General features: G+C 51.7%; 1 protein-coding gene across 4 annotated transcripts in view; it reads left to right on the top strand.

Moving 5' to 3' along the window:
* Positions 1–1532: 1532 nt before the first annotated feature.
* Positions 1533–25582, top strand: part of MAST3 (microtubule associated serine/threonine kinase 3) — a 28922-nt gene continuing 4872 nt past the window's right edge. The window contains exons 1-22 of one of the 4 annotated variants that reach the window (XM_023517183.1): positions 1533–2124; positions 2409–2498; positions 10208–10296; positions 10376–10448; positions 10627–10647; positions 11137–11215; positions 11665–11822; positions 12021–12096; positions 12364–12573; positions 12665–12766; positions 13040–13172; positions 13565–13626; positions 14014–14099; positions 14906–15114; positions 15671–15809; positions 20361–20493; positions 20676–20841; positions 21234–21335; positions 22084–22206; positions 23005–23114; positions 23991–24127; positions 25133–25362. In XM_023517183.1, coding sequence (XP_023372951.1) covers positions 2078–2124; positions 2409–2498; positions 10208–10296; positions 10376–10448; positions 10627–10647; positions 11137–11215; positions 11665–11822; positions 12021–12096; positions 12364–12573; positions 12665–12766; positions 13040–13172; positions 13565–13626; positions 14014–14099; positions 14906–15114; positions 15671–15809; positions 20361–20493; positions 20676–20841; positions 21234–21335; positions 22084–22206; positions 23005–23114; positions 23991–24127; positions 25133–25362 — 2575 coding nt within the window. In that variant the 5' untranslated portion in view covers positions 1533–2077. Of the gene's footprint in view, positions 2125–2408; positions 2499–3650; positions 10297–10375; positions 10449–10626; positions 10648–11136; positions 11216–11664; positions 11823–12020; positions 12097–12363; positions 12574–12664; positions 12767–13039; positions 13173–13564; positions 13627–14013; positions 14100–14905; positions 15115–15670; positions 15810–20360; positions 20494–20675; positions 20842–21233; positions 21336–22083; positions 22207–23004; positions 23115–23990; positions 24128–25132; positions 25363–25582 lie in introns of those variants that run through there. The other 3 variants (XM_012809467.2, XM_023517182.1, XM_023517181.1) reach the window with 3 other exon arrangements.

The following is a 25582-nucleotide window of genomic DNA, read 5'->3' on the forward strand; positions in this document are numbered from 1 at the left end:
AAAAAAAAAAAAAAAAAAAAGAATGACTGGGAAGGAGGCATTGGCTGGAGCAGGGCTAGCAGGGGACTGATTGGGGGGTGTGCTAGGTAAAGAGCCTGGGCTTCCAAGAGCTCATCACCTTGGGAATGACCCCCGTTTTTGTCTCATTGCAGAAGGAGCTGAGCCTGCCACGCCGGGGACGTGGGTGAGTGCACAGGGCTGCAGGTCTGGGTGGGGCCCTTTGGTCCTGGGTGCAGATACTTCAACAGCAACCACTGAATTGTAAATTAATTTAATGCAACACTTATCCTCTTGATCCTGCCCTGCTGTTTGCAAAGTACTTCACAAGCATCTTACCAGGCTCTCACTACAACCTGGGAGGCTCATGCAAATTTGCAAAAGAGGAACCTGAGGGGTACAGAGGAGTTTCATCACCAGCTTAAGGACACCCAGCTTGGTATGGGGGGTGGGGGACTTGTCTGGAATCATAAGTTGGGACTGTAAGAATTCCAGCCCAAGTATACTGGAACTGGCTTGAATGCTTCCTGTGATGGAGAGCTCACTTCTTTTCGAGAAACACTGATAGAAAATTGTCTCTTTTAGGGCCCCATTGTTGTTCCTATAGCTTGGCTTTTTCTTTTTCCTTTTTTTATTCCTGTACAAAACCAAAGAATGTATGCTTGGCATTTTTGGAACAATTTTATTCAGTGACTTCACTAACTTGAAGAGGGGAAAAACCAAAGCCCATGATGGGAAAGGGTTTGACTTAGAGCTGGTGATCTGGAGGAGTGTGAGTTTGGACACCCCATCTTTGGGGGCTGCCTTTGCCTGAGTTGGAGGTGAAAATCACCCACTGAACATTCTGTGAGCACCCACTGTATGTTGGGCCCTGTTCAAGGTGTAGGGGATATAGAGAAGTCGATGCCAGGCACTGTCTATGGGGCTTGTTCTCTGGGGAGTAGAGAAGTGGTTGAAGTGATGTGTACAGGGAAATAAATTAACCAGAAAAAGAGATGAAGGGGGTTTGTGGGTAGTTGGAGCCAGAAGATTTGGGGGCAAAGCTGGCATTGGGGACAAGAGTGGCTGAGTGGAGTGAGCAAGGGGGAAGCAGAGGGAAAGAGGAAGAAGGAAGTCCTGTGAACAGGGTCAGAGTGGTCCCCAAGCCCAGGCCATCTGCTCTCCTTGGAGTGTGAATGGTGCAGCTGGTAGGGAGGGGCCAGAGTGCCCCAGTACCCTGCCCCAGTCTTTGGACATTGCCCTGAGGACAGGCATTGTCCTCAGCTTTTGCCCAAGCTGGGGGCAGGGTGGTGGATGGTGAATCAATCAGGACCTCAGAGGGCAAAGTCCCAGGCCATGGGGACAGGATGGAGCCAAAGACTCCCTGAGGGTTGTCCACTCCCTCCCACCTGCCCTGAGCCCAGGGCTTCCAAGGATCAGAGCAGGACACACACATTTCCAGACCGTGGGGTCTGGGCTGAGAAAGGTGGACAGGGCTGGGGGCTCCCTGGTGAGGGTGGGAGTACAGGGAACTTGTGGGACATGGGTGAGGGGGACAACGTTCCTAGCTGAGGGTACAATGCAAAGACTTGGAGGTGTGGTCCGAGCCTCTGAAGTGCGTAGGGAGGCTAACACTGCCGCGGATGGGCTTGCAGGGTAGGGGATTGGGGCGGGGCGCGCTCTGATCCCAGGTCCGAGGGATCCCCGGAGACAGAGAGGAGGCCCAGCCAGGCCCGGGAGGAGGCGGGCTTAAGCGATGGAGCAATCATGCTGGCCGCGGAGGCAGTGACCGCCCTTCTTTGTCGGCGCACAGCTCCGGGTCTCCCAGTTGCCTTGGCGTCCCTACTCTGATAGCCCAACCCCTCCTCTCGGGCAGGCCTGCGCGCAGGTGCCGGGCTCTGAGCCCCACCTCGGGGCGGAGAAAGCCCGCCCTCCCAGGGCCCCCAGCTGCCCAGCCTCCCAGCCCAGCCCGCCGCACCCGCCAGGCGTATGGTCCCTGCGTCGGTCTCTGTCAGTCTGTCCGATTGCGCCACGATCAGGGTTTCGGGGCCGCAAAAGGGGCGTCGTTAGCCGGCCGCATTGACTCGTCTGGGGCCTAGACATGAAGTCCCGCCGGGACAAGCTGCACATTCCAGCACTGACCCTCGAGTGAGTGTTGAATTGGGCGGGAAGGCTCCCCCCCCACCCCCCGGGAGAACCGGAAGACAACCACCCTCCCCGCGCCGCGTCTGTTCCTTTCCTGTCGCCCAGAAACGCACCTCCACCTCCGGGGAGCCCTCCCAGGTCAGCGGTCTGGCCCCGCCCTCACGGTTTGCTCAAACCCCAGAATCTTGGGGCTTGGACCCCTTCCTGAGGGACTACAGCCCTGATCCGGTGATCTGGTCTCCAGGGGCGGCCTCCTGGTTCACCGTCCCCGGCCTCTTTCTTTGCAGTCTGTCTCCGAGCAGCCAGAGCCCGTCCCTGCTGAGTCCCAGCAGCCCCTGCAGTCCCTGTAGCCCCTCCCTGGGCCTGCACCCCTGGAGGTAAGTGACAGCGCGTGGGGGCGGGGCGTGGACATCGCCCTAGCACCCCAGAGCCTTGGAAGCCATCCCGACCTGGCCCTCTCCCTAAGGTACTGTGTAGGCTGGTAACATCACCTCTCTGGGACTCAGTTTACCCTGAGTTATAGTGGTGCTTCCATCTACACTAGGACCATGATGGGAAAATTCCATTTTCCACTATGCCCACTAGGTCTTCCATCTGACAGGTGGCCAAGACAAGGCCAGAACTTGGACTATTGCCCAAGGACTTCCCAAAACGGGTGTTGGATTCCCATGCCACTCAGGGCTCTCCCTGCTGAATCAGCCTGGACTTCTGGGCTGTATCCTCAGGGATCTGGGAGGAAAGCTATTTCCTGTGAACATACACCACCACCCCCAGCCAAACCTGAGAGACCATCATTGGAGACCTGTGCTTTAAGCTGAAGCAAAGAGTGCTGTAGGGAGGAAGGAACAAGTCTGACAGAGCACCAGTTCTATCTGAGGTGCTTGCTCCCTTCCCTCCATAACTCTAGGAGGGAGAGACCTTTCCTGACCACATTTACCAGCTGCAGAAACCCCTTGGTTGAGGATTCGGGCCACCCTCAATGGCTGAGAAGGCCTCAGGGTCTTGCTCCCATATGAGAGGACAAATTGTGGGTTCCTTGTATGATTTGGGCAAAGGTTCAGGGAGGGACAACAGACATGAGGGTCAATGATGTCTCAAATTAGATGGCCCTTCAGTCATATACACTTTAGTATGAACAAACTGCTCAGACTTTCCACAAACTTTAAGAGGGAGAAGAGGTAACAATATGGAGCCCACACTGGGTTCTGGGCAACAGGGAGTGCCTTCCCTCATTCAGTCGATAAGCACTTATTAGGGCCAGGCACGGTGGCTCACTCCTGTAATCCTGGCACTCTGGGATGCCAAGGCAAGAGAATCCCTTGAGTTGAGGAGTTTGAGACCAACTTGAGTAAGAGCAAGACCCCATTTCTACTAAAAATAGAACAATTAACTGGGCATTGTGGCAGGTACCTATAGTCCCTGCCACTTGGGAGACTGAGGCAGGATCACTTGAACCCAGGAATTTGAAGTTGCTGTGAGTTAGGCTGACACCATGGCACTCTAGCCCAGATGACAGTGGGACTCTGTCTCAAAAAAAAAAAAAAAAAGTACTTATTAGTCACCTGGTGTTTGCCAGGTGTAGTGCTAAGGGCATTGCCATGAACAAGACATAGTTTCTTCTTCTAGGGCTTCTCAGCTAGCTTGGGGAGGTAGGTGATGCAAAAGGGAATGGATAAACAAGATATGTTCAGACAGGGACCTCTTGAGGAGGTGATGTTTAAGCTGAGGCCTGGGCAGAACTAGGGGAAGACTGGCACCAGGAAGTGAGAACTGCATGCACAAAGGTCCTGAGGCAGGATGGAGATTTTTAAAGCTTCTGTGGCTGCCTTAGTGGAAGAAAGGTTTGCTAGGAACAGGAATGGAGGTTGCAGAGACAGGGTAACATCTATGCAGGAGATGGTAGGGCCTGGACCAGATCAGGACACCCAATGAGGGGCAGAGACTGCTGTCACCTCCATGTAGTAGAGGAGAAAACAGGCATAAAACCTTCTGAGAAATGTGTTACTAGGGACACCCTGGAAAAGAGTCAGGTCAAATCTAACTCTGACTCCTTGCCCTCAGCCCAGGTGAGGACAAAATGAGATGAGGGGAAGGACCCTGCTGTTGGGGATGGCTGAGCTGATTCCCCTCCTCTCCCAAGAAAGGGAGGCAGTTTGGGGGCTGGAACAGAGGCCACCAGGCTGCTTTGCTTACCGCTAGAGGGCAGCAGAGTCACATCAACTTGGGCCAAGACAGGAAATGTGTCATTGCCTCTCATGCTCCCTGCACCCTAGAGATTGGTTCACATTTGTCCCTTAGCTTCCAAATCCTACAGGATCCACCTTCTGCACCCCCTACCAATCTCCCCATTGCTCACTGTGCTCCATCCATGTGGCTTTCTGAGCTGATCCTTCAGAAAGCAAGCTGGTTCAGCTCCAGGGTCTTTGCACTTGTTCATCGGCCCAAATCTCCATTCCATCCTTTCTTCTTCTATCATATCTCCATCAAGCCCGCAGATGGAAAGTTTCCCCAGCCACCTGCTCCTTCCAGACCCCAGTTACATCCATTATGCCTATTTCCATCATTCAGACCCTGACAGGGGTGAGATTTTCATGTTTTCTTTTGTGATTATTGGGTTTTCACCAGAGGTTTGAGTGTCCCTGGAGGACCAGACCTGGATCTGTCCTGCATGTTGTATTCTCTTGGCATGGCCTGGTATACAGTAGGTGCTCACTTAGTGTATATGTCTTGGATGAATGGGCAGCAGGTGGGAGAGCTGTAGTTGTGGAAATGGTAATCACGGTGGTGGTTTAGGAGTGGTATTGAAGAAAGTTCAGAATTGAGCCCTTGTGGACAAAGAGTCTGTTCCTACCTGGAAGAGCATCGTCAAAGGAGCATTCCTTCTGAGGCCTTGAATGCCAAGGTCGGGAAGAATGTGGATTTTCTACCTAGGAAGGTCAGGAAGAATGTGGATTTTCTACCTAGAGCACTGGGAGTCATACAGGGTGTGGGGATGGAAGGGGCATGGACAGTACATGGGCAGGTAGGAAAGGCTAGGATAATCACATTAACAAGGAGTTGGTGGGAGTGATCTGTATACTTATCTGAGGCTTTGCCATTTATACAGTCACTAGCACAGGCAGAAAGAGGCAAATGCCAAGGTCATAGAATGGGTCAGGGACAGGGTTAGGTTCTGGAGTCCTAGGAGAGGGATTGCCCCCAAAGTGTGGTTTTGCTGTAAAAGCATTAGGCTATGGGGGGGGGCGTGTGAGCAGGGAAGGGGTGTGATGTGGTGGGCAGTGGACTGGATGCCAGAGATTAGTGGCCTAGCCAGTGATACATTATAGGCCCTTAACATGGCAGCAGGCCCTCTGTTGTTGTCTATAGCCCTGTTCTACAGAGGGAGAAACTGAGGCCAGACAGACATAGCTGAAGCAGCTGCTGGTGCCAGGGCAATGAGCATAAGTGATTGGGGAGGGGGGCTGTAGGTGTACCTGTGGCTGGGGATGAGGAGAAGCTCCTTTATTGAGTGTGTACACTGATGTATTCCCACACATATGGGGTGAGGGTTGCTTAACATTTGGTAGCAGCATGTAAAGTCCATGGCTCCATCCTCACTTGGGTCCCCACCTTGGGAGAATTTGTCCCCTACACAGGACTCAGGACAAACACATGGGGGTCATAGGTTACTGTTCCTGCCCCTTAATCTCAACCCACTTACTTTCCTCCATGGTACTACCATAAATCAGTCTTCAATGTTCCCCTCCCAAGCACTGTCCTAGCCTCCGGCCATGATCATTTCTGCCCCTAACAATTCCTACTCCCCATAGCTGACATAGGGGGAGTTTACAAACATAGTTCATATCACACACACACACACCGCACTCAAACACCCTCATGACTCCCCATTTCTCCTACAGTGAAACCACATTCCTTCCTGCAGCCCAAAAAGTCTACATGGTTGGCCCTGCTGGCATCTTCCTCTCTGTCCTGCATTAGAGGACTATGCCTCTTGCCTAGGACACTTTCTCCAAGGCAAACTCCTCTCCCTTCTCAATGCTCAGCTGGCTGGCTGGCTGGCTGGCTGTGAGACCTTCTGGTTAAAATTAGGCTTTCCCAGTGTTATCTCCTTTGCTTTTCTTTCTCAACTTTGGTATTTGGAATTATCTTATTCATTTAATTGTTTCCTGTTTATGCTATGCCTTCCCCACCAAACTGGAGGCCCTGAGGGCAGGGATTTTGTGTGGCCTGGTCCCTACTGTGTCCCCAGGGTTCAGGACAGGGAAAGGCACACAATAGGTGCTCAATAAATGTTTGCTGAGGGAATAAACTTCCAGATATGAGTGTTTCAATCTGAGGTCTGGGGAATCGGGGAACTTTCCTAGGGAGACACTGGCAGGAAGCGGGTATCTGAGGGTGGCACTGGGCATAGAGGGTACACGGTGAGACGTCTACAAGGGACTTGTGACGAGGGATAGGCAAAGTTAGGGCTACATACTGGGTGGCAGCAACTTCTCTGTGCCTCAGTTTTCTGGATTATCTCCTTTTCTCAGATATGGGATCTGGGCTCCAGCATCAGACTCATCAGGCCAGGTCCAAACATGTCCTGTGGCTCTCAGTATGATGCTGCTTCTGACTTCCCTGGGCTGTCATGAGAAGAGGAAGCATTAATTCAGTACCTACTGTATGAGACACTTCTCCTTCCATAGTGGCTTCCATAGTGAACATGTACTGTACCCCTAACCCTGTACCTGGCACCTTCTTGGGTCCTCTGGCCATGCTTCTTTCATGTTTTCACTATGGGGGGGGGGTGTGTTATAGACGTGGAAAAAGAGGCCTGGAAGGCAGCCTGATACTAACATTTATGGAGTATTTTCCAGGTCCTCATATTTCCTCCCATTTTACAGTTGAGCAGACTGAGGCTAGAGAAATTCAATCAAGTGTCTCATTCCTGCCTGTAGCTGATAATGGCTTTTCTCATCAGATGTGGCAGAGCACATCAGATGCCCTGACTCAATTTGACAGACACACCCTCTGTTGCACAGTCCAGTGCTGGAGATGTTGGGACCCAAAGGAGCTCCAAGCCTAGAGAAGACAGAGCCTGGCAGATGAGAGGTCTTTCCAAGATTCAGATGCTGAATTTTGCCAGGCTGGATTGCCAGAGTGGGTGGAGTAGCACAAGCCAGGTCAGGACACTAGATAGTTTTTGAGTGCGGTGTCGCACTCAGAAGGGGCTAGCGCCCTCGAAGAGACTTAAAGGAGGCAGTTATCGGATGTACATTTTTGTCAGAAAAGAGCAAAAATCCCTGGCCAGAGGTTAAGTTACCGCCAACGCCGGGTCCCCATCACCCGGGATCATAGCAACGCCCAGCCCCCGCCGCCCGCGGCCTTAGCAACGCCCCGCCCTTCTGCCCGTGGCTATGGCAACGCCCCGCCTACTCACCCGCTAGCGGGCCCGCAGGCCTAGCTTCCGCGTCGTTCGCTCCGCCCTGACAGGCCCCACCCCCGCACTCGCTCTAGCGGGGTTCGCGGCCGCGCTCGGGGGCGCGCGCATATTCCTAGCTCTCCCCATCCCCCGCGCAGCCCCGTGGCGCCCCCTCCCTCTGCCTGGCTTCGCGGGGCTCCCGGGGCCGTTCCCGCCGCCGTTGAGGTTCGCGCCCCGCCGCCGCCGGCTGCGCCCCCGCGCTTTCAGGGCTTCGGGCGGCGGCGGCGGCACAAAGGGAAGCAGCATGTCCGATCCAAGCTACTGGACGGCAGTGGCGGCTCCTGGTCATCGGAGCCGCCTGGCCAAAGGCGCGCTGCTGCAGCGCTCCAAGAGGTAGGGGGTATAGCGCGGGCAAAGGCCTGGCGACCGACTGAGCAAACACAAGTTGCCAGAAGTGTGTCCCAGCCGCGTGGCGGGGGCCACAGCAGGCTACCATGCGGGGCGGCTGGGGGAAGAAGGGAGGACTCTTCGGAATTGAGGCATTCCCTGGGATCCCTGGGATCCCAGGCACCTTCCTTTTGCTCCTCCTTTCCTGGACTGGGGTGTCTTTCTGCCGGGGCCGGAGGTGGGGTGGTAACAGAGACAGCAGCGCGTTGCGCCTGAGTTAGGATTTGAACCCCGGTCTCTGAGACTGGGCGGAACAAGAGAAGAGCTTCTTGGAAAAACTGAGGGTGATCTGTCCCTGAGGCCCATTCAATAGAAATGTTGACTCAGAAGCAAATATTTAGTACTGGAGGCTGCTGGATGGAGTGTCAGGATCCCAGAGGCAAAGCTTGGTCTCTGTTGGAGTCTCAGTTTCCCCTTCTGAAAACCAGAGAAGCTGAGAGAGGGCTGTGGATTTGACAGGAACTGGGTTCAAATTTCAGCACAGCCACTTCCAGGCTGTGTGACCACAGACAGTTCCCTAACTTCTCTGTGCTTGGGTTTCTCACTGATGCTCAGCTGGCACATACCCTGAAGGGAAGACAGGCAGTGTTTGGGCAGTGGGACCAGCTGCTGAAGGACCCTGAATGCTGGATGCAGGGCTTAGACTCCCCTCCAGAATTCTGGGAGCTATAGAGGGCCTCAGGGCTGGGGTGCAGGAATCTCGCCTCAGGTCTCTGCTTGCTGCCATATTCTCATTCTCTGTTGTGTCCTGGGTACCAGGGGGTGGTTTTTGAAGCACAACTTCTCAAGGTTCTGGGCCTCCTCCAGGGAGGGTGAAGCACACAGTTGGTCCTTGATGTCCAGGAAGTGAATGAATGAACCTAGTTGTCTTTTTGAATCCTTAAATTTGGCTGTTTTCAAGAAGATCTTGCCTGAGAGGAGGGAAGCCAAGCAGGTGTTTTTCCCAAATGCTGTTGGAAGAGGCAAATAATGCAGCAAGAATTATGGGGTGCCAGATGGGGGTGAGGAACCAGGTGAGGGACTGGGAGAGGATATGGGGATTGGCAAGGGTGTGGTGTGTCTATTGGGGGGAGCAAGCTGGCAGGAAGTTTTGCAGGAACCTGCGGGTTTCACTTTTGCTTCTGCACCTCAGGCTGGGACACAATCCCTGTAGCTGGTGATAACTTTGGTCTCAGTTTCCCAGTCTGGGAAGTGGATGCAGCTGATCTCTTCCAACTCCGAGGCTTATCAGGACTGGCACATGTTGAGGACTTGCCCTGTAAGCATTGTCCAGGGAAAGACAACAATGTATGCACCTGCACCAGACCCAAAGCTGAACACTGTGGGTTTCATCCTTCAATATATACAGATGGGGAAACTGAGGCTGAAGGGCAGCTAGCTACACATGGAACTGTGCACAGGCTAGGCTGCTCCTCCCTGCCCATCTTATCACCTGTGCCCCTTGATGATCCAACTCTCCCATGTTTTAGCCTGTACTGAACCTTCTGCCTGGGACCCCATTCCTATCTCGTTGAGGCCTTTAGGCCTTGTCCCTCCCTCCCTGTGTGGCTCTCCCCACTGAGCTGCGTTGGTGGCTTGGGGTGTGTGGGCTGATTCGCTTCTGAGCAGAGCCTGAGCAGAACCGTTGCTGAGCGACTGTTCTGGAAGAGGGAGTTGGGAGGATGGTGTCACTCTGACTTCCCTCTGTCAAGGTAGGGGCTGGGGCCAGGGCCCAGGAGAAAGATGAGGTTGGGTAGGGTTCTCAAGGCCAGAGCCTGAGGTCTGATGGCCAGAAGGGAGCTGGGGTAGAGAGGAAAATTGGGCAAAACTTGGGCAGAACGGGCAGGGCTGTGAAAGAGATTGCCTTTAGGGTTTTTGGTTGGGGCAGATTGTCATTTTAGGGAGATCTTGGGGAGAAGTGGCTGCAGCACAGGCAGAGATGTGGGATGTGATTGTGAACACAGAACCTGGAAAAACTGGGCCATGGGCTCCTGGCCATGTGCAGTATCTACCACTTCATGCTGCCACTGATGACAATACTGGCAATGGTTTTAATAATAAGGAATATTTATCAAGTGATGACTCCCCACTGGGCCTTGAAGGCTGGGCTAAGGGCTTTGGGGAACTCACCTGGGGGCAGAGTGGGAGTGGTCACATTCACCCTTCCCACCCTGCTCCAGAGCCAGCTGTTCATGTGCTTTGCGCTGGGCACGTGGTCCTCTTGGCCAGCCATCTGACCTCTCCTCCCCCTCACAGCTGCCGCAGTGGGAACCGCAAGAGCTTGGTGGTAGGAACACCCTCACCTACCCTTTCCCGGCCCCTGTCACCACTGTCTGTCCCGACAGGTGAGTGTGGGAGCAGCAGGCCGACACTATGTTCTGTTTCTATCCCCCACTGACTCAGTTTCTCCCGCCTCTTCCTCAGCAGGCAGCAGCCCCCTAGATAGTCCTCGGAACTTCTCAGCAGCATCTGCTATCAACTTCCCCTTTGCCCGGAGGTGAGCAGTGGTCAGCTTTGGGGGATGGTGTTGGCACAGCTGGCAAGGGGGCAAGTAGGAGCATGTGCTTGTGGCTGGACCTGGCTCCTCATTTGCCTTTCCTCCTCCCCTGGTCTCTGCATGATGACGTTCTCACCCTCTGACCTCCATCCCCCTGCAAATGCATGGCCTTCTACAGCCACCTCTCACGCGCAGACAGGTAATTTCAACAAGAAGAGGAGGAGAGGGATACAGCCCAGTCCAAGAATCACTAAGGCACTAAAAAAGTCACTTATTCACTTAACAAGAGCTCACAGAGCACCTGATGTATGCCAATCACTTGCTTTTTTTTTTTTTTTTAATTCATTCAGCATTTGTTGAACATCTTTTTGTGTGCCATGCCATGTGCTGGGAGGCATGGGAGGCCTCAGTTTTGTGGGGGCAACCCACAACTACAGTTGATCAGTTAAGGCTTTAATGAGGGGCACATTGGCAGCTGGGCTTAGGGAAGGCTTCCCAGACATGTCTGAAGGATGAACAAAGATAAAACACCTCGGAAGTACAAATGGTCAGACTATGTCTCTGTTGTCGCTTTATCAGAAGGTAGTTCCCCAACAGGGCCAGAATCTGCTGGCCATAGTATCTGTCCTTAGTCCCCACAAACCACAGGGGTCAGGCCTTCCTTCTATCTGTTGTTGTTCCCCTCCAGGGCAGACGGCAGAAGATGGTCCCTCGCGTCTCTCCCATCTTCCGGCTATGGCACCAACACACCCAGCTCCACTCTCTCGGTATCTCTTAGTGGGTGGACAGGCGGGTGCCATACTGGGGCAGGGGGGCACATCTGTGTTTTATTCAAGGTGTTGGATAATCGTGCAGTTAGCAAACATCCTGGCTACTGCCCTGTGCCCCATTCTGGGAAATGCAAAGGCCCCTGAGAAGATCCAACTTTGGCCCCAAAGAGTCCCCAGACTGGGGGCTACAGATATTCCTAGCCAGTGGGGTCAGGGCCTGGCCAGAGGGGGACTTGAGGCTGCCAAAGGAAGAAGTCAGGGAGGGCTTCAAAGAGGAGGGGCTATCAGAACTGGGGTTTTTGAGGGATGCATAAGGGCCAGGTAGGAGAAAGAATGTCACCATCTAATGGCTATCATGTAGCCTGGGCCTTGAGGGATGGTGTTGGGATCCTGGCTGTGGCACTGACCATGAACTCATGGCTCTGATTTCCCCTATTTCTCATCAGTCGAGCTCATCCTCCCGGGAGCGCCTCCACCAGCTTCCCTTCCAACCAACACCAGACGAGCTGCACTTCCTGTCCAAGCACTTCCGCAGCTCAGAGAGCGTGGCTGATGAAGAGGGGGGCCACTCACCCCGCCTTCGGCCCCGTTCCCGTAGCCTCAGGTGAGTCTTGACCTCTGGCCTCAGGCCCAGTCCCTCCCTGGGCTGGTTTGGAGACCCGTACCAAGTTTTCTCCTCTATCCCTGGCCCTGAGCTTGTAGTGCCTGGCCTGTGACCCTAGTCCCTCTTAAGTCCCTGCCCCCTCCCCCAGGCTCAATCTTAGATCTCACATCAACCAACAAACCAACCATCCCCTTTCAGCCCAGGACGTGCAACAGGGACCTTTGACAATGAAATTGTCATGATGAATCACGTTTACCGGGAGAGGTTCCCCAAGGTAGGCAGTACCTGGCAGCCAGCAGACCCCCAGCTTCCCTCTGTGTTGCTGTCCCTCCACAGCACTCTGTCTTCCTGGTTGTGTCCCCCCTCCTGTCTGTCCCTTTCTATCTTTCCCTGTCTCAGATTCTGTTCTTGGAAGGAGATTGTTCCTCCTGTCCCACCTCCATCCCCTCTTTCTCTGACCGTGCCTCTCCTGCTACCCGCCCATGACTCTCACCCTCTAGCCCTGCACTCTGACCAGATTGTCCCATCTCTCCCTGCCCAGGCCACGGCACAGATGGAAGGTCGTCTGCAGGAGTTCCTAGAGGCCTACACACCTGGTGCCCGGCTGGCACTGGCTGATGGCGTCCTGGGCTTCATCCACCACCAGATCATCGAGCTGGCCCGAGACTGCCTGGCCAAGTCAGGCGAGGCCCTTGTTACCTCCCGCTACTTCCTGGAGATGCAGGAGAAGCTAGAGCGGCTTCTGCAGGATGTGCGTGGGGCATGTAGGGTGAGGAGAAGAGTATCCCTAGGCAGGCCAGGGCCAAGGACCTGTATGTGATACCACTACCCACCTCCTCCAGGCCCATGAGCGCTCAGACAGTGAAGAGGTCAGCTTCATTGTCCAGCTTGTCCGGAAATTGCTGATCATCATCTCACGGCCAGCACGGCTCCTTGAATGTCTGGTGAGTTCCTTTTGCATGGCTGATGCAAGGTCCTGGCAAGACTGAGACCAGGACTGAGATGTTCCTGCTGAGATGCAACTGAAAGTTCCCATCATGTAGGGCTTTGAGAGGGATACAGGGTGCCAACAGGCTGGGGTAGGCTTCCCCCAGAGAGGTTTAGGAACCAAGACTCAGGGGATGGGATACAGCCACTGGGAAGGGTACTCTGGGCAAAGGGAACAGGAAGTGCAAAGGCCTGGAGTCAACTAAGCTCTAGTTGACTTGTACTTCTAGGAGTTTGACCCTGAGGAGTTTTACCACCTGCTGGAGGCAGCTGAGGGTCAGGCCCGGGAGGGCCAGGGCATCAAGACGGACCTGCCACAGTACATCATCGGGCAGCTGGGCCTGACCAAGGACCCCCTGGAGGGTGAGCTAGATGGGGAGGTGGGGAGAGGAGGGCAAGGGAAACTGAGGCCTGGGCTGGGATTTGAACCTAAGCCCTTGTGACTCTAGAACCACCACATTTTCCATCATCTTTCTGTGGCTCTGCCCTTAGCCACCTGTGAGAAATGCTCCAGATTCCAGGATTGGGTGGCTGTGTTGTCCTCAAATGCCACATCAAGAGGGCTGGGATGCCTGGAGACCAGTGGCCCTTCTAGAAGGTTCCTCAGGTGTTGCTTCCTGCATTTGGCTCCATGACAATAGCATGGGAGACAGGAGACACACAGCCCAGGCCAACCCCAGGGCCCTCAGGAAATTGTCAAGTGATGAAGGGTGAGGCCTGAAAGCCCTGTTTGAGACTCCTCCCTCATCTTGCAGAGATGATGCCACTGAGTCACCTTGATGATGAAGGACAGCCCCCAGCCCCTGAGTCCCCAGAGGTAGGTTGCAGAGCTTTGGGGCCCCACCTATCTTGTTCTTTCTAGAGTAGACAAGGTGGCCACGGGAAGGGCTGAGCTTACTGAGAGTTTTGCAGGTTGTAGGCACTTAATAAGCACCTGTGACTTTGCAGGGAAGGAGGTATGAAGTGAGATTTCCTAGCTTTGGTGGTCCAGTGGGGTAGTGCTGGAGGGGGCACTAGAAAGGTGTGTTTTGAAGGATGTATAGGCTCAGGAGGAGCAGAAAGCTTAAAATCTCAGAAGCTGAGTTAGTTTGGGCAGGGGAAAAAGAAATGTTGGGCTCTAGGACCAGTGGTTTGGGCTTGAGAGTAGGAGGAGTCTGGCTAGTTCTGCAGTGGGGCAGGCCTCTGAGCCCTTTCTGCTCCCCAGAGCCGTGCCCTGGTCAGCCAGTCACGGAAGAAGCCATGTGAGAACGACTTCGAAACCATCAAACTCATTAGCAACGGGGCCTATGGGTGAGTCTTGGGATCCTCCATGGATCCATTTCTCAGATGCCTGAGAGGATGTCTGAGGCCCCTTTGTCAGCCTCCGCTTTGGCAGGGCTCACATATTCACCATTGAATGTGCAACCAGGGAAACTGAGGGCTGCAGAGGGAAGTAGAAATATATAACACACAGGTTGTTCCCTCAGACAGACTCTTAGCTACTCCAGGTGTAGGGGATTCTAGGAATTTGGGGGCATGCTATAGTGGCGGTAGCATGCAGTGAGCTTTATTTAGGTGTCACTTTGACAGGCAAGCAAGGGAACTCCCAGGGAAGACAGGGCTCAGAGAGGGGCTTATGTGTTCCTACAGCACAGAAACTGAGTCTCTGGGTCAAAGAGTCCCACAAGGCAGCTTGAGGTCTTCATGTCCAGAGAGTTTGTCTTATCCATGGCTCAGAGACAGGTGCAGTGTCACAGAGCATGCAAAGTAGGCACTCAGGACTAAATTCTATTATTTGGGCTGTGTTCAAAACAATTGGATATGTAAAAATTCGAGTTTGGTGCCAGCAGGCTTTTGAGCTAAGCTACTGTATTGCCCAGTGGCCAATACACAGGGGACATTTTCAGTTCATTTATATGACACGGGGGGATGGTAGCATAAACCCATGGGGTGGTTGCTTTAGAAGAAGTGCCAGGTAAGGAGAAAGGGTATCCCCAGTGGCAGGCAAAGCACAGGGAAAGGCCTGGCAGGTTGGGTTCTGGGCCCATGTTGGGTCCCAGCACCCACTAGGGACTTCAATCTCAGGCCTCAACAAACTCCCCCACTCCCACCTCCAGGGCTGTGTACCTGGTGCGACATCGTGACACACGGCAGCGCTTTGCCATCAAGAAGATCAATAAACAGAACTTGATCCTGCGCAACCAGATCCAGCAAGTCTTTGTGGAGCGTGACATCCTCACCTTTGCCGAGAACCCCTTTGTGGTCAGCATGTTCTGCTCCTTTGAGACTCGCCGACACCTGTGTATGGTCATGGAGTATGTGGAAGGTATGGTCACTGAGGCTAGCATGCCTCTACTGAGAGGGAGCTCGTGCCCCCTATGACTGACAGAAAGTCCTGCCTTGGACCAAGCTGAGACCTGCTCTGTCCTCCATAGGGTCCCAGCCTGCTTGGGGAACTCTCAGAAACTCCAAGGGGTAGAGGGCCCGGCAATGGGGCTTGAGAGCTAGGAGAGCCTAGAGGAAGTGTGAAGATGGGACCCTAGGGGAAATAGGAAGGATGTCCTAGGCAGGAGGTGCTGATAGGCAGAGTCAAGGACTGAGGCTGGGACCTGTAAGCAGGTAAGGTACAATTACCCAAGGTACTGTTGGGCAAGGCGAGGGAGCATGCACTTAGGAGATACCAGCTGTGTATAGGGGAAGGGCTATGCAATAACAGTTACTGCCCTGCTGGAAAGGATCAGGAGAATCTGCCCTCCTGCTCTCCACTCTGATTCCAATAGATTACGGGTACTTTGCAGAAGGTAGGGAAGGGCGAAGGGATTGGGTCCAGCCTAAAAGGTGAGGGGCAAGGCCTCCATGACCATAGGCTGTCCCTCTCCCAGGTGGCGACTGCGCCACACTCTTGAAGAACATGGGGCCACTGCCTGTGGACATGGCTCGCATGTACTTCGCTGAGACGGTGTTGGCACTCGAGTACCTGCACAACTACGGCATCGTGCACCGTGACCTCAAGCCGGACAAGTGAGCTGGCTCCCATGGGTCCTGCGGGGTGGGGTGGGACCGAGGCCTCTGGCAGGCAGGGAGTGTGCATATATTGAGCACCTGGTGTGTGCAGAGGAGAGGAGAGCAGGCATTTACTCTATGTAGGGGGAGGCCAATGTATTTAGGGAGGTGCTACTAATCAAGAGGAGGAATATGTACTTAAGATGCACAAAGTGTATACAGAGGGCAGGGCCATACACTTAGCTGCTGCTGCCCAAAGGGAGAGGCATGCATGTATGAGGCGCCAGCTATACCACATATACAGGGAACAGTGTCGTGCACTTTGCAAGACTTTCCACGTGAAGGAAGTGATTGTGCATGCTTTGAGCACCTGCTGTGTGCCAGCACAGGGAAGAAAGGAAGAAAATGTGTGGATTGAGAGCCTCAGGATGTTTATTTTATTCTATCATCGGATAAATGCATACTGCATGTCAGATCCTCCCTGAGTGACTGGGAAACATTGGCCACCTGCTTTGTAACCCCTTTGAGTGATTTTCAAAGCACTCTTTCCTGTATTTGTTGAGTACCTGCTGTCTACTAAGTGCCCTCTGGATACAAGGCAAGGACTATACATTTCTCAGATGCTTGCTGTGTGGAAATATGAACATACATGTTAAGAGCCTTGCATGTTGTCAGGTTTGCAGTTTGCAAGTGACTTAGAAAACAGATATGTATGTTGCCCCTGCTATATACCTGGGCCTATGCTGGATCGTCTAAAGAACCCAGAGAGAAGTACGAATAACTTCTTACACATTAGGTTCCTATATCATAGTTTTTGGTTGGTGTGTATTTATTGGGCACCAGCTATGTAAAAGGTGTGCAGAGCAACAGCTATTACACAATGACTGTGCCAGGCTCACAGCATTTTAGCTGTTTCATTTTGTGGTTAGTATGCATTGAATACCTACGTTGTGCCAGGGACTGGGGCACTTTTCACAGATGGAGGAGATGCAGAGATCTACACCCATCAGGCCTTTGTGAGGTCATCCTGGCATGGGCTGGGGTCCTGGGAACAAGAATGGGATCTTCTGAGTGTCTTAGGTCAGAACCCAAGACAATACCTGCCTCTGTGGAGCTCAGGACTCTCATTTGCAAAATGAGGCAGGAAGGTACCCATCCATAGGGAATTCAGGGAGGAATAGATGCCTATGGTAGGTGCTTGAAAAAATATTTCTTTTTTCACTTTGGAAAATTTCAGATGCAGCCAAAAGTCCAGAGAAAAGTGTATTAGTTTGCTAGAGCCACCATGAAAAGTACCACAAACAGAGTGGCTCAAATGACAGAAATGTCTTCTTTTGTGGTTCTAAAAGCTGGAAGTCCCAGATCAGGTGTCTATAAACCTGTGCTCCTTCTGAAAGGGCCAGGGAAGGATCTGTCCCAGACCCCTCTCCTAGCCTCTGATAGTTCTTGGCTTATGGCAACATAATTCTGTTTTTTCTTTTCTTTCTTTCTTTCTTTCTTTCTTTTTTTTTTTTTGAGACATAGTCTCACTTTGTTACCCTTGGTAAAGTGCCATGGCATCACAGCTCACAGCAACTTCAAACTCTTGAGCTCGAGCAATTCTCTTGCCTCAGCCTCCTGAGTAGCTGAGACTACAGATGCCTGCCACAATGCCCACCTCTTTTTTAGAGACAAGGTCTTGCTCTGGCTCAGGTTGGTCTCTAACCTGTGAGCTCAGCCAATCTACCCACCTCAGCCTTCCAGAGTGCTAGGATTACAAGTGTGAGCCATCGTGCCTGGCCTGGCAACATAATTCTAATGGCCACATGATGTTCTCCCTGTGTGTGTATCCATGTCCAAATTCCCCTTTTTTATCAGGACACCCATCTTACTGGATGAGGAGCAACCCTTTCCAGTATGATCTCGTATTAACTCATCACATCTGCAGTGACCCCATTTCCAAGTAGATCACAAAGGGCTGAAGTACCGGGCCTAGGATGACAACATGTCAACTGTGGAGAATACCATTCAAGGCATAACAGAAGGGTGTAGACATTTAGCCCAATCCCAGTGCCCATTAACTCAGATTTCACACAGTTACCTACGTTTGGTCAATCCCGTTTCCTCTTAACTGTACCCCCAACTGGTTGATTTGAAGCAAATCTCAGGCATTGTATCATTTTATTTATATAAAGGAAAAAAAAATCCATTGCAGATTTAGTGTTCAAGAAACAAATGTGGTAGGGTTTTTTTTTTTTTGTATTTTATTATTTTATCATTATCATTTTTAGAGATAGGGTCTCACTATGTTGTCCAGGCTGGAGTGCAGTGGCATCATCATAGGTCACTGCAGCCTTGAGCTCCTAGGTTCAAGCAATCCTTCTGCTTCAGTCTCTCAAGTCACTGGGACTACAGGATGAAGGTTTTTTAGAGAGTGGGAACCCCTGTACAAGCTCAAGAAATACTAATTGCCTTAATAGTGGAAAGCCCCAGGCCTGGCACAAGGAAGGCCTCTTTTTGGAAACTGCTGGCTACACCTGGTATCTACACCAAAGTGTTTTTCCATAGTCTGTGTACAGAGTAGTTGCTCAAGAAACATTCCTAATTTTTTTTTTTGAGATACAGCCTCAAGCTATTGCCCTGGGTAGAGTGCTGTGGCATCACAGCTCACAGCAACCTCTAACTCTTGGGCTTAAGTGATTCTCTTGCTTCAGCCTCCCAAGTAGATGGGACTACAGGTGCCCACCACAACGCCTAGCTATTTTTTGGTTGTAGTTGTCATTGTTATTTGGCAGGCCCAGGCTGGATTCGAACCCGCCAGCTCTGGTATATGTGGCTGGCGCCTTAGCTGCTTGAGCTACAGGCACTGAGCCAAACATTCCTTTTTTTGTTGGGTGAAAGGCTCAACTAGAACTTGAACTTTACCTAACAAACACAATGTAACCTAATCATTTGCACCCTCATATTAATCTGAAATTAAAACCCTCATATTAATCTGAAATTAGAAAAATAATTAAATAAACAAAGGTTTATTGTATACTTGCTTAAGAAAACTCCTTTAAAAAAAAATAGTGGAGGCTGGGCTCCATGGCTCACCCCTGTAATCCTAGTATTCTGGGAGGCAGAGGTGGGTGGATCACCTATGCTCACGAGTTTGATACTAACCTGAGCTAGAGTGAGACCCTGCCTCTAAAAATATAGCCGGGCAGGGTGGTGCCTGCGGCTCAAGGAGTAGGGCACTGGCCCCGTATACCAGACGTGGCAAGTTCAAACCCAGTCCCAGCCAAAAAAATAGCCGGGCATTGTGGCGGGCGCCTGTAATCCTAGCTAATTAGGAAGCTGAGGCAAGAGACTCTCTTGAGCCCAGGAGTTGCTGCAAGCTATGATGCCACAGCACTCTACCAGGGCAACAAAGTGAGACTCTATCTCAAAAAAAGAAAGTGGATGTCGGGCGGCACCTATGGCTCAGTGAGCAGGGTGCTGGCCCCATATACTGAGGGTGGCGGGTTTAAACCTGGCCCTGGCCAAACTGCAACAAAAAAATAGATGTGCGTTGTGCCTAAGCTCAAGAACTGGAGGTTGCTGTAAGCTGTGACACCATGGCATTCTACGCAGGGTGACAAAGTGAGATTCTGTCTCAAAAATAAATAAATAAATAAATAAGAAAAAAAATGTGGATGTGCATATTAAATACACAGGATGATTTTTTTACAGAGCTGAGGTAAACCGTAGATGCTAAATAAATCATTCTTTAAACAATGGCTATCCATGGTGAATTCTCCAGAAATTAATTCTTATGTGGTAGATGTGCCCAGGAGGTACACAGAAATGTGACTTTATAAAGCTGGTGCATCTGATTCTGTTGTTTAACAAAACATTTATATATTTAAATTCATAGGAAAAAGTAGCAGTGAACATGGTACATAAACAATTGTTTGGGGTTTTTTCCTTAGAGACAGGGTCTTGCTATGTTGCCCAGGCTGAACTCAAACTCCTGGACTAAAGTGATCCTCCTGTCTCAGTCTCCTGAGTAACTGGGACTGTAGGTGCTATTTTACTGTGCCCAGCAACACGCATAGGTTTTTGAAAAATGAATGCATTTACAAGGTGCACAGAAATACTTCTGTATACAGCAAGTGCTCAGGATATGTTCATTTCTCAATAGGGGGTATAAACAATAGGTACTTGCAAAGTGTTTAGTTTGTTAAGATAATGGATACGTGAACAAAAATACGCTGTAGATACACTTAGTAGGGGTTATGAAATGAGATGTTTTAACACAGGGTAGATGCTGTGATTCTCAGGACATTTATGTTTGAGTAGCAGAGTATACAGCAGGTGCTCAATAGCAACACCAGATGCACCTGGTTGGGGCACAGAGGTGTTTGCTTTGTAATACCGACTCCTAAGACCAGTTGGCTCTCATGATTCTGTGGCTGTGCACAGGCAGTGCTTTCTGATCCCCTCTTGGGATAGGATCAGGCTGCCCTGGCCAGACCTTGGCCCAGCTTCAGTGGAGTAAAGGTCTGGGGTGGCAGGAGCGGCCAGGCACCCTAAGCAAGCACCTTCCACCTGCCCACCTGCCCACAGCCTGCTCATCACCTCACTCGGCCACATCAAACTGACCGACTTTGGCCTATCCAAGATTGGGCTTATGAGCATGGCCACCAACCTCTACGAGGGCCACATCGAAAAGGACGCCCGGGAGTTTGTGGACAAGCAGGTGGGTGGCCCTGCTGTGGGGCTAGACCCTCTGTGTGGAAGACTGACCCCCGCCCCAGGATAAGGGGTACTTTATAATTCCACCCACCCTTGACTCCCAGCCTAGCCCTGGCCTCTTTATCTCTCCTGGGGTCTCTCCCAGAGCAGGGCCTGGCCTCAGTTTCCCTATTCCACCTGTCCCAGGTTTGCGGGACTCCTGAGTACATCGCCCCTGAGGTGATCTTCCGCCAGGGCTATGGGAAGCCAGTGGACTGGTGGGCCATGGGTATCATCCTCTATGAGTTCCTGGTGGGCTGTGTGCCTTTCTTTGGAGATACCCCTGAGGAGCTCTTCGGACAGGTGGTCAGTGGTATGTTGCTTTGGTGGACCCATGTTTGAGCCTCAGCTCCCCTGGGGCTCTGGGGGGAGGTTCCCTGTTCACCTGTGTCAGGAAGAGGGGCGGGAGTGGATGTTAGGTGGGGAGGGGGCAGGCTGCAGAGTAGAGAGGGTGGTTGTATTAAAGAGTGGGTTGTGGAATCCTCACTGAGGGGACACATGAACAAAGATCTGCAGGAGCAAAGGGAGCCATAGAGATAGAAGAGGAAGAGTTTTCTGGGAAAAGAGCACAGCCAGGGCAAAAACTGAGGTGGGAACAAACCTGGGGTACTGAGGGAGCAGAGGAGACCAATAGGAGTGATTGAGGGGAGGAGATGGAAGGTAGTAGAAGGGCTTCCCCTGCCTCTCTTCCTCCCTTCATTGTAGATGAGATTATGTGGCCAGACGGAGACGAAGCCCTTCCAGCGGATGCCCAGGACCTTATCACCAGGCTGCTCCGGCAGAGCCCACTGGATAGACTTGGCACTGGTATGTAAGTGTGGGTGGGAACCAGTTGGGTGGCTGTGTCAGTTCCTGCGTCCCAGGGAATAGAAGGAGGGATATAAGGTAGATAGGAGTTCTACTTGGGAAGCTACATGGAGGAAGAGAAGACTTAGAGTTGGGGTTTTGGAAGATGCATAGGAGTTCACCAGGAACTGGCACAAAACTTTGAAGAAATAGCAGATAGCTAGATCGGGTGCTGAGGCTGAGTAAGTCTGAGTAATTATATGAGCCTGTGAAGTCATCAGGGTCTGTGTACTGAAGTCCTCAAAGGCCCAGCCCAGAGGATCCCACCATCCCAGTTTCCCTGACCACCTGGTAAATAGTTATGGGACTGTTTGAGACTCACACAGCCACTATGGGTCATGTTCATGTCTGAGGCTTCACCATGAGAGAAGATGGTTGGGTCCAAGATGAGGGAACAGTCAACTCCTGCTCTATAAAATGGAAACACATGAAAAAGGCCCAAGAAGGAAGCAGCCATCCTAAGGGTCTAGGGGTTCTCTAGATAGTATGATCCCAGAATGCAGCTGACAGAGGATCAGGCCCCTGGGAGCCGGGCTGGGCTGAGTTTGAGCCCTGGCTTCGTTCCCTTCTTCTGGGTCCTAACTAGCAGCTTATTTTTGCTTGCATTTTCCTGGTTCCTTTGGCCCCATCCTGTGTGGGTGGGGGTGGTGAGGTCTTTGGGAGGGTGTCAGGAAGGGGATCCACAGGGCTCAGTTAAGCATGTCTACAGGTGGTACCCATGAGGTGAAGCAGCACCCCTTCTTCCTGGCCCTGGACTGGGCAGGGCTTCTGCGACACAAAGCAGAGTTTGTGCCCCAGCTTGAAGCTGAGGATGACACAAGCTACTTTGACAGTAAGTTGGTGGGAGGGGGTCATCTTGGGGGCAGGCTTTGTTGTCACATAGCCCCTGGGGTGAGGGGCTGTCTACCAGGGGCTCCACCCAAGCCTGGCACCTTGCCCTAGGCTGGAGCTTCCTACTTCCTGAACTTTTCTGAGAATCCAGGGCATGTCTGTCAGCTATATCCCAGTTGGGATTTCCTGTGCATCTGGGTTCAGGAGACTACAGCATCCCTCAGGTTTCAGAAGGAGAAACCAAGGCACCAAATGTGTCAGAACCTCACCTGAGGCTCCCCAGCAGGTTCACTGTCCTGGGTGTGCAGCCCTAGCCAAGAATGGAGCCTGGTCTGTTACACAGAACAGTAGGCCACCTCACTTAGCTTTTGTGAAGGGGTCCTGGCAGGAGTGCTCTGATAACCCCTCCTTTCCACTAGAAGGTCCAGTCTCTAGTGCTCTAGTGTCTCCTCCACAACTTGCTGCATGTCAGAGGCCTTCTCTGAGCTTCTGTTTCCTTTTCTGTAAAATGAGGAAAGTCCTTTATGTTTGAGATACACCTAATTCCATGTGACCCATTTCGAGGGTTTGCTGAAGTTCAGAGACAAGAATCCTCCCACCCACAGTCCCTTGGCTTTTGGGGACACAGCTGGGATTTATTCCCAGATGACTGCTCTGCCCCTCCAAACCTTCTATAGTCTGTAAACACACCAGGTATTGTCCCACCAATGCCCTATCGGTGGCCCCATTGTGATGCCACATGGTCCTTGAGGCCACTTCTGGGTGTCAGGTAGGCTACACATGCCTCTCCCTCCCACAGCACGTTCAGAACGTTACCGCCACCTGGGCTCTGAGGATGATGAGACCAATGATGAGGAATCGTCCACTGAGATCCCCCAGTTTTCATCCTGCTCCCATCGGTTTAGCAAGGTGAGCCCAGGGCCCTGGATGTAGCTAGCTGTTGCTCAGGAAATGTTCTAAGATATCTGTCTGTTTGCTCTTGTGACTTTTTTTCCTCAGTGTGATAAAATACCTGCAACAAAATACACCATTTCACCATTTTAAAGTATACAGTTCAGTGACATTTAGCACATTCACAATGTTACACAACCACCACTTCTGTCTTGTTCCAGAACCTTTGTATCACCCCCAAAAGAGACTTTGTACCCATTGGCGGTCACTCCCCAACCTCTGTCCCTCAGCCCCCCATCTAATGATTTGAATGTTCTGGACTTTTTATGAATGGCTTGGCACCCCATAGCTCAGTGGTTAGGGCGCTGGTCACATACACCAGGGCTGGCAGGTTTGAACCCGGCCTGGGCTTGCTAAACAACAATGACAATAACAACAAAAAATACCTGGGTGGTGTGGCAGGTACCTGTAGTCCCAGCTACTTGGGAGGCTGAAGCATGAGAATCACTTAAGCCCAGAGTTTGAGGTTGCTGTGAGCTGTGATGCCACGGCAACAAAATGAGACTCTGTCTCAAAAAAAAAAAAAAGAAAAAAAATTCCTTCCTTTATTTATGATTTGATCCAAAAAAACCCTCACTTTCTGCTTTGGGCTCCAGAAAGGACTTTTCAATCAGCAACGGAAACCCCAGCTGTGGCCCCATTGGTAGCCAGTCTCTCTGAGTCTCAGTCTTTTCATCTGTACAATGGGCTATAGACACTGCTCTCTTTAGGGATGTGGTGAGTGAGAATTTAAGGAAGTGATTCACACTGAAGTACTTGACTAAGCCCACTGTCAAGCACAGTTGCAACTGCCTGCCTCCTTTGTTGCTACTGTTATTTTTTATTGCCTGCCAGGTCTACAGCAGCTCTGAGTTCCTGGCTGTCCAGCCCACTCCTACTTTCGCTGAAAGGAGCTTCAGTGAGGACCGGGAGGAAGGATGGGAACGCAGCAGTGAGGTGGACTATGGTCGTAGGCTGAGCGCTGACATCCGGTAAGTAGGCTGGGGAGATATAGACAAATCCAGCTTCCAAGCCTGCTGGGAGGTAGAGACACAAAAATCTGATGTTGAGTCAACTCCCAGAGACCCAGTAGAAAAGGGTCAAACATATTGGTCCCTCACAACCTCATTCCCCTTGGCTCTGCATTCCTAACATAAAGCACCCATGCACCATCACATTGCACTGTTCTTTCATCCAGAATACCCTTTGCTACCAAACTCCTATTCATCCTTCAAAGCCCAGACCCAACAGAAACAATCAATGTCTGGTTGAGGATGAGTGTTAAGAGATGAGTATTTTTTGTTTGTTTGTTTGTTTCTTTTTGAGATAGAGTCTCAGTATGTTGCCCTTGGTAGAGTGCTGTGGTATCACAGCTCACAGCAACCTCCAACTCTTGGGCTTAAGCACTTTTCTTGCCTCAGCCTCCCAAGTGCTGGGACTACAGTCACCTGCCACAACACCCAGCTATTTTGTTGTTGTTGCAGTTGTCATTGTTGTTTAGCTGGCCTGGGCCAGGTTCGAACTTGCTAGCCTCAGCGTATATGGCTGGCACCAGGCACAGTGGCTCATGCCTGCAATCCCAGCACTTGGGAGGCTGAGGCAGGTGGATTGCCTGAGCTCACAGGTTCAAGAACCAGCCTTAGCCTGAGCAAGACGCTGTCTCTAAAAAATAGCTAGGCATTGTGGTGGGTGCCTGTAGTCCCAGCTCCTTGTGAGGCTGAGACAAGAGAATTGTTTAAGCCCAGGAGTTTGAAGTTGCTGTGAGCTATGATGCCACAGCACTCTACCGAGGGTAACAAAGTAAGCTGTCATAAAAAAAGAAAAAATTGAATAGGAGGTATCTAGGCAAACATAGAGGATGGTATAAACAAAGGAAACTCATCCTATACTTACAAATTGCCCCTGATTCCAGGCTGAGAATTAAAATATGGCCTTAAGAGGTGACTGGATATCCTAGGGTGCCTGGCAAGAGTGACACAGGCTCCTCTTCCCTGCAGGTTGAGGTCCTGGACATCCTCTGGTTCCTCCTGTCACTCATCTGTGTCTCAGTCTGAACGAGGGCCCAGCCCATCTCTTCTGAACACCATCAGCCTAGACACAATGCCCAAGTTTGCCTTTTCATCAGAGGATGAGGCAGTGGGCCCCAAGAGGCCTGTTTTTGTTCTGGGGGAGCCTGAGCTACCCCCAGTGACCACCCCAGTGATGCCCAAGCCCTCAATCCTTTCTGGTAAGTGGAGTTTTGAGTAAAGGGAGTAGTGTCATGAAAGTTTTCCAGAGACTAGACTATTTGAGATGGGTTTTCAAGGATGAGTAGGCATTCTCCATCACTAACAAAAGCTTTAAGATAAAAGAGGTCAGGGCTCCAGAGAAGCCTCAGTTATCCTTAGGAGCCCCTGGTATAGGGATAACACTGCTAGCTTCTCAGGGTCAGCATGGGACCCCTACCT

The sequence above is a fragment of the Otolemur garnettii genome, unplaced genomic scaffold, assembly GCF_000181295.1.
Source record: "Otolemur garnettii isolate 467f Iridium unplaced genomic scaffold, OtoGar3 scaffold00105, whole genome shotgun sequence".
Taxonomy (NCBI): domain Eukaryota; kingdom Metazoa; phylum Chordata; class Mammalia; order Primates; family Galagidae; genus Otolemur; species Otolemur garnettii.